General features: G+C 42.0%; 1 protein-coding gene across 1 annotated transcript in view; it reads right to left on the reverse strand.

The window, feature by feature from the left end:
• Positions 1–1,883: 1,883 nt before the first annotated feature.
• The window catches only part of Alk (ALK receptor tyrosine kinase), a 647,158-nt gene continuing 634,585 nt past the window's right edge, over positions 1,884–14,456 (reverse strand). Inside the window, exons 26-30 of the mRNA XM_026390638.2 lie at positions 12,833–12,934; positions 6,571–6,705; positions 5,871–5,961; positions 3,029–3,771; positions 1,884–1,912 (exon numbers count right to left, since the gene is read on the reverse strand). Coding sequence (XP_026246423.2) covers positions 3,085–3,771; positions 5,871–5,961; positions 6,571–6,705; positions 12,833–12,934 — 1,015 coding nt within the window. The 3' untranslated portion in view covers positions 1,884–1,912; positions 3,029–3,084. The remainder of the gene's footprint in view (positions 1,913–3,028; positions 3,772–5,870; positions 5,962–6,570; positions 6,706–12,832; positions 12,935–14,456) is intronic.

The following is a 14,456-nucleotide window of genomic DNA, read 5'->3' on the forward strand; positions in this document are numbered from 1 at the left end:
CCCATCTCGTTTTTTGGTCTGCAAAGCTCATCTTGCTGTATTACTAGAGAAAATCTATTAAAGTAGCCCAGCTATGTTTTAAAGAATGAAGTCAACCTGCAGTTACATAATATCTTACAGCCCTAGGGTTGACCAAGAAATAATTACATGGAGATGCCAAAAATATTTTTTAAAATAATTGCTCAAATTAATTAGTTTTCATTCTGTGGTGCTTATTTTAACACTTGGAACCTAGTTCTACAGTGGTAGAGCGTTGATCCATTCTTCTTTTTCCATTGGGTGGACAAGAACTGCTGAATGGGAGGGTAGGAGGCGCACAGATGCCGACCCCCACCCACCCAGCCTCATGTCACTCCCCAGGTGTAAGGGGTGCTGTGCAGTCACAGTGTATGCTCTCCCACAGGGCAACTATGAGGCACAGGAGTGTTACTGTCCTTCTTTTATATAGGGGGGAATCATTGGGTCAGATAACCCAGGGGAGCCAGGACTCTAGACTCTACCCTAGTGGAAGAAGATTTAGTCTTTTAACTATTAGGTAGAACATACTTTAAAAAAAAAAAGTGTATTCCTGCTCCTTCAGTTTGCTATAATTGTGAGGAGCCATGCATTGACAAACTGGTCATTCCTCACAAATTGCTAGTTTCCCAGTGGAACCGTTGTAACCTTTTGATGGCTTTTTTAATTGATGTGGAATATAAATAATTATGCTAGATTATGGTTTAATTAACATGACTTCTGCAAACTTCAGTTGTGTCTGTCCACTTTCTAGGTGGAACCTGTTATCATCGCTAATGAATTTATTAGAGTCCACAGCATCTGCCTGGATTGCTGTAGCCATATGACTGTAGCAGCATTCAGTGGACAGTAGTCTATGTTAATCATGCTGGTACCTAAGGTTACACCAACTTCAATGAAACATCTCGAGGGCATAGTATCTCAGTGTGGAGTTGTTTATTTCCGTATCCATGTATACAGGCTTTTAAGATTCCACTATCGTTTACATGAACATTGACCAACAAAGACGATCAGAGAAAAGCAACAAATCAACCTCCGTGGTAGTAAGGCACAACCTGCATTTTGTTTCTTAAGAGTGGAAAGGGCTATGATCCACCCCTCCCCCATCTATTACAATAAGGAGTTGGCTATTTAACCATGTGGCACACTCCCTTCTTAACTGGTTACTGGTGTTACTGATGTAAAGTGGAATTGTTTTCTGTTATCCTTTAGGAGAGAGTGTTTGTCAGCGTGAGATTCTAGAGCCCCTCCGGGTGGTTTGTAAGCTGGAACAGAGTTTATGTGATTACTTTGCACCTGGCATGAACCATACTTTACAGATACAGTTATTTAGAGATGAGTTCATGGATGTTTCAGCTTCATGTATATTGATGAAAATATTTTTGGCAGATAAATAAAAGTAATCCCCAAGGTACCAGTGCATCTACAGATACACAGAACCACCAATTCTGGGACCAGGCAACTGCCTTAAGGGAAATGAATAGTTTTCTGGTTTTGGTGTAGAATACAATACCTCTCTTCATTCAAACTGATACTTCCGATATAGATAAAAAGGAGAAGATTGGAAGAAAGGTACATATGCACCTACCCGCCCTGCAGTCCCTTGGCTTGGGAATGTTTCATGCATAGCAAGTAACAGAAAATGCTTTCCTCCCAGAGAGATGCTACCACCGGGAAACAGACTGGACATTAGCATAGAGGAGAAGCACAAAGAATGAAATGAGCACTTACAGATCAAAACATTACATAAGCATGTGTATAAATTTTAATGGGTTCCTGATGCAGTTTTATAGAAATAAATTTCATCTGTGAAAACCAGGTGTAGAACTCCCACAATAAGATGTCAGTGTCATCCCCCACACTCCAAGCTTTCCTTAGTTGCTTTCCTCTTCGCCGCCTAGAGGGAAAAAAATCTTCATTTTAATCTGCATTTGGTAGCTATACAAATTATCCTATAAATATTTCAACATATTTGGTCCCAATATACTAGGATCACATGATTAAGGGTCAGAAAACTCAAGTGAATGGGGCAGGGGAGGTTATGGCCGTAATACTTTCCTCGGACCACTGGAGGACCTGGTCCCCCAGGGACCCTGCCCATCACGACAGGGAGAACTTCAGCACAGTGAACTTCATGACTGAAACTGTTCAAAGGTTTTTGGCCTGAGATGTACTGAAATAAATGTCTCCAAATGGATATGTTTCCACACTTCTATGCTTAAGATTTTTGTTTTAAAATAGATGAATAGATTTGAATTAGTGGCAAGTTTGAAAGCAAGTAATTTAAATCGTGATTTCAAATCTAGTAGGAAACCTCACACTCAGTTTTTCACTTTTAGGAGGAGGATTTTCTTAAGGCATGAGGTATGTCAATAGGGTGTTTGAATCTCTGGATCTGTCCTGGTGTTTCATCATACTCAAAGCACTTGGGATGTATGTATTTTGTTTAGATGAGCATATTCACATATTTTTTTCCTCTATACTACTGAACTATTCACGACACTTTTAAAAAAGATAATTGGCAAGGAATCAGAACAATTAGTTAATCTACCCATCATCTAAAGTGATATTTCAGTTAATGGTCTATGGTTTTTCTTTTCCGAGTGAAGAAGTCTTTCCCCATGCTGAATCATTACAATTAGCTACTTTATTCTCGATCCCTCACCCCTCCAATGGTTCATATCCACATCAACGAGGAACATTCATACTCCCACCAAGAGACATGTAAGCAGCTGGTTCTGACGACATTGAAGCAGAGCACACACAGGTTAAAAGAAGCATAAGGATTAAGAAGTATACAACCACCATGCGGAAAAAACCTTATGCAACCGATAGGGCCTGGTAGTGATCAGTTTTTATATTTTCTTCTTTTGAAAGAATAGGATGAACCCATGCTCAAAACCTTTCTAAAGCATTTTGAGAATACACTGTTTTTAAAAAATGTGGCACTTCAAAACAAATTGGCACAAAATGAAAGTGACATTTGGTCTCTGATGGGTGATGGAGCCATTACCTCCCCTCCCCCTGTCCCATGTGCTCTCCAGGAGAGAGAAGGAAGTGGCCCCGGGCTCAGGGCCCAGGGTGGTTTGCCTTGTTCTTGGTTTTCAGAACGCTGTCCTCGTAATGACTTGCTGCGGGGGCAGTGGTGGCCTCTAAAGGTAAGCCCTGCTGCTGGTAGCCGTAGTTGACATTCCCACAAGGGAAGTGACGCAGCCTGAACAGAGGCACCTCCTTCATGGTGGCAGTCAGCGAGGAGGGTTCCAGGAGCAGCGACGCCCCCGCGAGTCTGCCGGGAGCTGCGCCGCCTGCCGGGACAGTACAGCGTCCCCTCTCCTGTGACTCCCTCTTGGCTGGAGGGTTGTTCTTTTTGGTGGGTTTCTCCGTAAACCAGGAGCCATAAGTTGGGTTCCACAAGCTGGTGGGCTTGTTCCTGGACCCCTGGACCTTGTGCAGCTCCGCTGGCGGGTTGGGCTGAGAGAATGCCATGTTAACGTGTCCCCCTTCCGCGGCTGGCCCCCTGGGGACGCGCGCGGAGGCCTCGGCAGCGCCGGGTTTCTTCACCGCCTTCCCCGAGGAGGGGGCCGGCAGGGCCGGGGGCGCGGCTGGGGCGCGGTCCTCCCCGCGTTTGGCCTGCTGCGGGGACACCAGGAGAGGGGGCATCCCCTCGGGGTCTTTGGGCCTCATGGGCACTTTCTCCTCCTCTTCCACGAGCGGGCCATATTCTATGGGCAGCGCAGTGTTGATGACATCTGGGTCCTATGGGAGGAGAGGGGGACCGATGAAAACCGAATCGCAGAAAATGTGGAGTCCGGACGGGACCCTAGAAGCCATCTAAACTTTAAGGCCAGGAGACCGTTCAGGATACACTGAGAATATATTAATTCATAAGCCCTGAGAATAGGAACCGAATAAAGCATCGCCCTTGACCTTGAAGGCCTTGGAGGAGCCCACTGGGTGGAATTAGGAGCCGGAGCCCAGGTGCAGGGAAGCCCCGCACTGCCTGGGGCGGGGGAGTGGGACTTTGCCCTTGATCCAAATTACACTGATTAATGCATTTTTTAAAATTGTATTTTTTTAAAAAAATATTCCAGTCTATTATCAATAATTAATATTTCCAACTAAAAAGAAGTCTGTGTTGACCTCAGGTGTGTGTGTGCTGTGGGCAGGGGAGGAGAGGCAGACTGTGGGCTCCTAGTCTCCTCCGGTTTCCTGCTACTTGAGTAGGTTCGCTGGATGGTGACTTTCCCTGGTGTTATCACATCATTCCATGTGCTGATGTCACCATGCAGGGGTTTTTGACTGGTTTGGATGTGAAGGGTCCCTTGAGGGCTCAGGAAGTACTGAAGTGTTATGAGGAAAACCATTTGCAAGAACAACTTTGTGCTAGATAATTTTTACAGCAATAGATTGTAACATAGAAAAGTAGAAGCAGTTGCGAGAGATTTAAGGGAAATTCGTGGAAGAAAACGTAACTCTGGGGGAATCTAATTCATTAATGTTTCATGCAAATAGGGAAAAGGGCCTGTAACTTGAGTTTAACAGAAGAGCACATTGGTTCAGTATTCATCAGTAAAAAAATAACTATCCTTTCCATAGCAAGTAATTTAAAATATGCAAGTGTAAAACTGCCCACCTTTAAAAGGGCTTTTATGTATTTTGGAGAAAAATACTCTAGGGAAGGTATCTCTATTTAGGTAGATGTATTCCATTTGTGTTACAACATTGTAAACTGGTATGCCATCAAACAAGATTCTTTGACAGAACTCCAGTAACTCCGCCAACGAAGCCCATCTACAGGAAGATGTCAGTTCACCCGCTGAGCTAAAAGGCCTGTGAGTGTGGGATGGTGAGGCTAGAAAGTGATTCTAGTTTGGAAAAGGTGTTTTATCTTTTGTCCCAATCGAGGGAATTTAGAGAGGTGGTTGAATTGTTGAATTTTTCTGGCATATTCTCATCAGTATTCTCGTTCTGGCAGAACAAGAGCCAAAAGAAAGATAATGAAAGCAGAGAGCAGGAAGAGAGGAGATAACTTGATGATTATAATCCCCAGGGACAGTAGGTGACAGACACCGGGATGAGGAGGAGGCCTGGGGGCGGGGTGTACCAATGACTGCACAGGTAGGCAAGTCTATACTGTGGACAAGGAGGAAACTGGAATTCTCCTTCGATGAATTATGTGCTTCTTGAGGTGGGAGGCAGGTGTCTGCTAAAGATGAGTGGGGAGAAGGGAAAATTCAGTACAGGATTGGACAACCTCTCCTGGCCTGGCTCCTCCTTTGTGAAATGGGATGTCTTATGTCCCTCAATGAGGACGAAATGAAATACATGAAAAGTGATTTGTGCAGTCCAAATCTACACAAGTACTAGAGATGATGTTAAATTTTCTCCAGATTATTCTGAATTTTCATTCCCTTAATACTTCTAACTTGGACATATGAGTGAGCAATTGTACACTGTGATTTAGTTCAGACGTTGTTATTTCTCCAGCCAGGCTATAAACTATTTGAGAGCAGGAGTGTTTCATCCTTCTTTGAAGCTCCAGTTTCACCTAATAAAACATTAGATCTCCAGCAGGGACTTAGTTAATATTTGTGAATTGAATTGATTTTCTACTACTACTGTCTGGCACTGTATCACATGCTGGTGAAGAAATTGGAAGTTACTAGGATTTATTGTATGAAATGGGCAAAATGAGACGCCAATCATTTCATTATAGAGGTGATGAATATTCATTCTCATGATCATCAGTCTTGTTCCCTGACTGGTTTGCCTTTCATTTCCTACCTTTGTATTTGCTATCTTTAGGACTTTTCCATATAAAATTATTGCTGGGTAAGGGGAGAACATGTTTTTACCTGGGTACAGTATTCAATCCTCTCCAAAATTATGGCAAAGTTGGGCCTGTCTTCGGGCTGATGTTGCCAGCATTGAGTCATTATCCGGTATCTAAAAGAATAAGCAATTAAAGTCAGGAAGAGCACTTCCAGATGGGGTCAGAACTGGTACCTATCTTTTGAGGGCGGTAATTCATGTAGGACCCAGGTAGGCAGTATGTGCTGTCCCCTGCTGGTAGATTAGGGAATTAGCCTGACATGAGGTGTTAATATCAAAGCTCATTAACACAGACATCCTGGTGTTTATATCAAATATTCATTCCTGAATTAAAGCCACTTCTGGGACAGAATATTCTATTTCCTATCTGTCTTGCTGATGGAAGGAGGCGAGGGATGCCAGATAGGAGAGTAAAAAACACAGTGAACAGGAATATTATTAAAGCAGACTCAGGATGTAGGGTGTAGGGGTGGGTGAATCTGGTACACGAGTGTCTGAGGAGTGTGGACCTGTGAATCCTCAGCCTCTGGCCAGGATGGCAGTCTTGCCTCTGAGGGGCTGGAAGACGAACCATCTCAATGAAGTCATAGACACATGCCTCTCTTGGGGCATGTTCCATTGAAGGTAGCCACCTGCCCCTCCAGCTTACGGAATACTTTTTAGATACTTTTTAAAGGAAAAACTATGCTCAGGGGCTAGTAGAATTCCCTAAAAGAGTCATACACAGGCCCAGGGCAGTTCTTAGGTGGGTCCATCCGTCCTCCACTGGTGACGAACTCCAGGACTTCCTGATTGCTTTTGCTGGGGTATGGCATGTACCCCAGGGAAAAGATCTCCCACAGCAGCACTCCGAAGGACCTGAGCATGGACAGAAGACACGGGGACGGGTGTGGACATGTGTACACGTGAACACAGGTGCAAAATTTTAATCTCTTTCCCCATTACACCTTTATCTATAATAGAGGAATCTTAAGATAGAAAAATGAAAGGAATGAGAAGTACCACATATGATGCTCTATGGAAAGATGACCGCTGCCAACATGTGACTTTTTATTTCGGTCGGATTTCTGTTTTTGTTTTCTTACCTAATTGCAATTATATTCAATATGTAATTTTGAACCTTGATGCTTTTGCATATTTTGTTTTAGCAAAAACATTTTCCATGCTAATTTTGTGAACAAAAATTTGAAATGATGATAAAGTAGTCCATTGAATAATTGGGCCTTAATTTGCCTTATCATATTGCTTTCAGTTTTCAAAATCCCTTATAAATTAGTTAATTAATTTATTTATGGTGCTGAGGATTGAACCCAGTGCCTCACATGTGCTAAGCAAGTGCTCTACCACTGAGCTACAGCCCCAGCCCACAACTTTCAAGATCGTTAACTCCATGATGAACATCTTTGTGAATTTCCAAAAGGAGGATTTATTTAGGATTAATTCTCTGATTTACTACATTAGAATAATAGTAAAATAAAGAATAATTCTAGTACAAGTACATCACAAAATACAAACATTGAAACATTCTTGATACATAATGTCGATCTGATTCCTAATGCTTCACTATTCGTCTGTCAACATTGAACAAGAGTATAGCAAACACTCTCATCAACACCAAATATGCTTGTTAACAATGAGGACTTTTACTGACTTCAAAGCAAAAATGGTGAAATGTCTTAGATTATGTTTATTGACTTGCTAATTAACATGGGGGAATGTCTTCCTAAGTGTTTATAAATCCAGTTCAGTTTTTCTCCCACAAAGTGTCTATTCATGTCTGTTGCCCATTTTTATCTACTGGGGCATATTATTTTGGTATCAATTTTGGTATCTAAAAGTGCATTGTAGACATTCTTTTTATGTATCTGAGATGTTAACCTTTTATCAAAAATTCAAATACTTCTCTGAGTTGCTTTCTAACCCTACTTTTTTAGCATACCAAAGATTTTCATTTTTAGGTAGTCCAATCTATTTATAATTTTTTGTAGGATTTCCTTCATTTAATTTATAGTCATACAATCCTTCCTTCACCAAAGATTAGGTAAACACTTGCTGCTCTTGTTGACTTTGTTCTTTCCTATACTCAAATTAGGTTGAAATTTAATCTTGACTAATGATACATCTTTTCTAGGCCTAATCATTTCATCTACTTGTTTGCTTCTCACATAGATACCATTCTATTTTACTGTTTGCATATTTTTTCCCTCCATCTGGTAAGGCATTTTTCTCTTCTTTCTTTTTTTAAAAAAAGTTTTCAAGTTCTTGGGGCTGGGGTTGTGGCTCAATGGTAGAGCACTTGCCTTGCATGTGTGAGGTACTGGGTTCGATCCTCAGTACCACATACACATAAATAATACTAAAATAAAGAGTAAATAAATAAATAAATTTTAAAAAGTATTCAAGTTCTTGTCTGTTATTTGTTTTAAACATTTTTTTTTTTTTTTTGGTGGTAGTGCTGAGGATCTAACCTAGGGTCTCGTGCAAGCTAGGCAAGCACTCTACCAACTGAGCTATATCCCCAGCCCCCCCCCCCCACCCCCCATCCCCTGTTTTAAACAATTTTTGAGATTTTTAAATCATTTTCCAAAATAACCTCCTTTGATATTTTGGTTATAATTTTATTTTAAACCCTGAATTTAACAGTGAGCATTTTGAACAAAGAAAGCCTGTCTTTGTTGTAGTATACTGATGTAGTTTTCTGCTATTAATAAACATCATCATGAAAATTGTAGAAAACTATGCTTGTAAGGAACATGAAATGCTTTTATTGTCATCTTGGTAACATTTCAAAGACTTTGTGAGTTGGATTGGGCAAAGATATTTTCCATATTTTTCGGATGAGAGGGTTGAAGCAAAGATTCCAACTCAACTGCCCTAAGACAGACTGGAGCAGATAATTAGATCTCCAGGATTCTGTTACCTACAAATTTCCTGGCACATTATATTATATCTCTCTGGGGGTATTTTTGCACCCAATGCAAAGCAAAGCAGGCAAGATCAAGCAAAACAATGGCAGCAAGGCCTAAATAGTTACAGCTGTATGTTTTCTGCCTGTCAGATAGATTTAAATTGATTGATAAATGGAAGACAGTAGATGGAGGTCACTGTATTTTTTTTAAGGAATCTAGATCTTATTACTTTACCTTATTCATATCAGTTTTCCCTTTCTTTTTAAATAAATAAAATAGATATAGGTAAGCCCCACCTGCATCTCTTCTTTCTCCCCTCCACTGACATAAGAATGTGTTTTTCCTTTTTTGTGTTTCTACATTTTTAAACAACACTTGAAGCCATAAACAAGAGAATCTGTATTATGCACTTTTTTTTGCACTGTAAAGTTATACTTAAATATTATCCTATTCCTTTTTGTGACATTCTTTATGTTGTTTTTGTGATGTGTCTGCATCGATACATGCAGGCTTAGCATGCGTTTTACCCTTTCTACACTGCTGAACAGTTTTCCCTGATGAAAACAAACCAGTTTGTTTTTCCATCCCCTGTTTGACGGAGAGTCAGGTTGAAGCCTTTTTTCGACTGTGAACAGTGTGCAAATGAATATCCTTTCCCAAGTCTATTGGCATCAAATTTTCTTTAAAGTAAATTCTTAAAAGATCAGATGGGTCATAGGATATGCATGTGTTCAGAACAATTACTAAATCACATTATTCTGCCTCTGGATGGGCCGGGTAGCTTGTGCTCTACCATTGGTGCACGTTGGGATCCTCTGTTGGGCTTGTTAAAACAGATTGCTGACCCCACCCCTAAAGTTTCTGCTTCATTAGGATTGAAGTGGGGGCTGTGGATTTTCATTTTTAACGAGTTTCCAGGTAATGCTGATGCCCATAAACCAGGGTCCCCACTTTGAGATTCCCTGGGTTAAGTTAAGGCAAATCTGATTTGGAAAGAACAAAGGCTCCTGATACATTATCGAACATGGGCACCGCCATTGTGGGTTCTACCATCTTGTACCATTATCTCAATGTAAGCCTTTCAGAATGGGGACTATCATGCATTGTTTTCTTGTGTTTCCTGTGTTGTTAAGCTATTCCATGTCTTTGATCTCTGTTTATTATATTTTTTGGAAGCATGAAGAATCTTATTGGTCTGAAATTTCATGACAATGTGCTCTTGTGTGGCTCTTTTTATCCATGGGGCTTGGCACTTGGTGGATGCTTTCATTCTGCAGATTCATGTTCTATTCTAGAAAATCTTGTCTTATGTCTTTGATGTTTTTGTTCTCTTCACTTCCTCTGTTTCTTGTTTCTGGGACTCCTGTTTTGTTAGCTTTTGGGATCTATTGGTCTAATCCTCTTAATTCTCTTTTCTATGGATTCCATCTCTTTATAGTTGTTTTATTTTCCAAAGGACTTATTTAACTCTTTATTCCAACCCTCCTATTTATTTTACATTTATCTCAGAATATTTTAAAAATAAACTTATTTTTTAGAACAATTCAAAATTGTGAAGAAATTGTGACTACATATACCCCACACTTTATTTCCCACTATTTTTAGTATCACATTAGTATGGTACATTTGTTACAATTAATGAACCAATATTAAGACATTATTAACTAAAACCCACAGTTGATTCAGATTTCTTTAGTTTTCTTTTTCTTTAACTGAGTTTCTTTTTTCTATTTCTGAATCCCATTAGGAATAGCATGTTACATTTGGTTGTCAAATTTCCTTAGGGTCCTCTTGACTGTTGACAACATCTCAGACTCTCCTTGTTTTTGATGACGTTGTCAGGCTTGAGGGAACTGGTCAGGAATTTTGTGAAATATTCCCCAATTGGGTTTGTCTGTTTTCATCATTATTAGACGGGAATTGTGAGTTTGGGAGGAGGATCACAGGGATAAAGTGTCATTTGCATTACATCATCTCAAGGGTATGTGTTTTCAGCCTGACATATTGCTATTGCTGTTGACCTTGATCATCTGGCTGAGGTCACATTTGTCTGGTTTCTTCACTGTAAAGTATCTCTTCCCCTTCCCATCCCTGTGATCTTTGGAGGGACATCGATATCAGTGGCCACATATGTTTTTAAGGAGTTATTCTCCATCCCCTTAAGAATTTCTATCATCATATTTTATTTCCAAGAGTTTTTTGTTCTGCTAAAAATATTGCTTTAAACAACTTTCTGCCCTTCACTTATGGTTGCAATAGTTTTTCCCCTTATCTTTCTGAGGATATTATAGTTTAAAATAAGTTTTCCTAAGTTTTCTACATTTTCTTCCTCCAAGTTCTCTCTCTTGTTTTCTTCAGATTATAATCTTTTTTCTCAAATATTTGTTGATTCTTGTCTGCCTATTTTTGTTTTAAGACTGAACATTAAAAGCTGGTGCGAGGCTCTGGGAGGGGCCCTTGGCACCTGTGGGCAGCTGTGCGATGGTTTCACCGGATGTTGTTCCTTTCCTGTGGCTGCTGTAGGAAATTACCACAGGCTTGTTGGCTTAAAACAACCTAAGGTTGTTCTCTCAACAGTTCTTAAGGCTGGACATGTGAAAGCAGTTTCTCTGGGCTCAAATCCACGAGTCAGCAGGACTGTGTTCCCTCCCGAATCTCAGAGGGAGAATCTGTTCCTTCTTCCAGCTTCAGATGGCGGTTGGAACACTTGACTTGTGGTCACATTGATCCAGTCTCTGCCACTGTGGTCACACTGCCCTCTACTATTTGTCTCTGTGTGAAATTTTCCATCCCCCTCTTATTAAAAAAATCTTGTGATGGCATTTAATCTCCCCCTCCCTCCAGTTAATCAAGGAAAACTCGCCCACTTCAGATTCCCAACTTAATTCTCTCTGGGAAGGCTCTTTTGCTACTAGGCTAACAACTGCAGGCTTCTGGGCTAGGACCTCCGGCCTCTGGGTGGCCATTATACGGCCTGCTACACCGGTGACCCCCCTTGCCAGTGTCTGTGGTTTCCTCGTCATCACTCAGTGCCTCCAGGGAGTCTCTGATCTCCTGCCTGGCTGCCAGTGTTCTTGCTACTGAGGGGACCAAGGGGACAAATACCCTTCAGACTTAAAGAAATATTCCTGTGAACAGTAGAGCACCTCACCCATGGTGAGGTTTATGTCCCCAAGACCAGAGGGACTTCATTGGAATCTCTGGGAGAGAGAGCCCCACTCTTGATGGCAGAAGGAGCATCACTCCTTAGTGATGAGCAGATGGGCCAGAGGACTTAGACACTTCTTCATCAGACCTTGAACTAATTTTCCTGTAGCTCTTTTTCAGTTCCTGGGCCTGTCTGGGGCTCTCGGGCCGAGCGCACAGCCTGCTTCTGGACCTGAACTGTTGGTTGGTTGGGATGTCCATTTTTGTTCTCCTCAGTAAGGGGCCACTTCTCCATGAGCTTTCCAGTGTTCCAAATTTTGTCTTTGTGTTCTTCTTTGTCCTTGTGGAGTTTAACGCAATTCAAAAGATTCCCTTTAAGTGAGTGTGTGCGTGTGAATGTGCATGCATGTGTGTGCATGCTTTCGGAGGGAGCTTAGGTTTAATCTTCCATTTAAAATGACTTGGGGCGGGGGGGGGGGGGGCTGTGGCTGTGGCTTAGCAGTAGTGCACTTGCCCGGCATGTGTGAGGCATTGGGTTTGATTCTCGGCACCACAAATAAATAAACAAAATGAAGGTCTATCAACAACTAAAAAATAAAACTAAAAAATTAAAAATAAAATAAAATAAAATGACATGAGGTTCCCAACATGTGGTCACCCAGCCAGCAAAGTCAGTATCATTGCAGAACTCTTTACAAAGGCAAGTTCTCAATCGGACACAAGATGGTCTGATCGTTAACTCTTGGGGTGGGGTCTTTAAACAGCTTTCCTGATGATGCTGGTGTCTGCCAACGCTGGAGTACCACTATGATGAAGTAGAGCAAATGTTTCCTTCTTGAGGTCTCCCCAAGGAGAGTGTGGATCATTTAGACCAAGAGCAGCACCTAAGGTCACAGTGATACCTGGGGGAGGGGAGCAGCAAGACTCACCACGTGTCTGTTTTAGAAGTAAATATTCCTTCCATGAAGGCCTCTGGGGGCATCCATTTGACGGGTAGCATGGCACACCCTCCCTTTCGATAGTAGCTGGCCCTGTGGGGAAGAAGAGGAAACCAAGCGTGGTTCTGGAGGTGGCACTGCACAGAAAGCGTCAACAACATCGTCTACCCATGAAAGGATTGAAATTAACGAGAGGTCCTTGGTGGATCAGGAGAAGAGCAGAGGACCACAGATCATTTGGTTAAGAACTCTGGTGTCATTTAATGGCTCACTAGAGGCACAGAAGAAAAGATCTATGCAATGACTAAGATCCCTGCTAGCAGATGCTTAGATTTCCCTGTTGGGTTTTGTTTATTATAACTCAAAATGAATAACATTACTCCTACCTTACGAGGACAGTGTGTTTTGATGACCTGCAGTAACACAAGATGCTAAATGGGAGAACTGAGAGCAGAGCTGGGTCTTATTCATTCGGCTCCTCCATGGCTCGCAGGCAGAGCCTTTAGTTCAACGTGGGCTCTCAACCAATAACCTAGAAGGCTGTCGGGGGAGGCCTCCCACGGATACACCCAGACGGGAGAACACGGGACTAGGCGTGGAATTGGCTTAAAAGGTAGATGAATTCATTTATTCATGTTCATCAGGAATGCCACTAATGCAACTCACTGATAAAACCAAATCAATGGACTCATCTACCTTTTAAGCCATATTCTCAGTCTGGGTGTGTTCTGGGAGGTAGCCTGCCAACATTAATTGATTACTTCAATAAGTATGTATTGAGTACTTGGTATCAGGTCACTCTGTCATGTGCTGAGGACATAAGTCACAGCTCTCTCCCAAGGATCTATTTCAGTGGAAGGAACAGAACAACAGAGTAATGCGGATAGGGACAGTCTTCAGTGACACAAGTGAAGCATTGATTTGCTCTGTATGAGACAGGGAAAGCTTCAGAGAGAGGCACTGATGGAACGCTCTCAGGCCATACCTGACCATACCTGACCCATGAACTGTGGCATGTCGGTGGGCGAGCAGAAGCTAGTGAAGCTGGACGAAGAGCAGTTGCAGTTTGGATTTCCCCAGAGTCTTTGTGTTTGGTGACCAGCCTGTAGTGCTAGTAAGAGGCCGGGGGACCTTTAGGCAGTGGGGCCTGCTGGGAAGAAGTTAGGTCCCTGGAGACATGTCCTTGAAGGAGATATGGGGACCCAAGCCCCTTTTCTCTCTCTTTGCTTTCAGCTGCCATGAGGTGGGCAAGTGTCTTAAACCAGGAGTTCCTGCCATCATTCACTGTGTCACCACTGACCCAAAGCTACAGGGCCAAGTCACCATGGACTGAAATCTCTGAAACCATGAGCCAAAATAAATCCTTTCTTTTTTATAAGTTGATTTATCTCAGATATTTGTCACAGTGACAGAAAGCTGACTAACAGTGGGGGGCTGTCAGAGCAAAGACCCTAGTAAGGAAGGGAGAGCCGGGTGACATGCTGCAGTGTCTGCGTTTTAAACTGGAGGCAACCCTGGGTGTTCTGAGAAAGCAGGGGAAGGAGTGCTGAGACTCTGGGTATGGAAGGTAAAGTGGAACACTGGAAAACTGCATCATGAGAGTGGCAGACAGCTC

Source organism: Urocitellus parryii, chromosome 12 (genome assembly GCF_045843805.1).
Source record: "Urocitellus parryii isolate mUroPar1 chromosome 12, mUroPar1.hap1, whole genome shotgun sequence".
In the NCBI taxonomy this organism is placed as follows: Eukaryota; Metazoa; Chordata; class Mammalia; order Rodentia; family Sciuridae; genus Urocitellus; species Urocitellus parryii.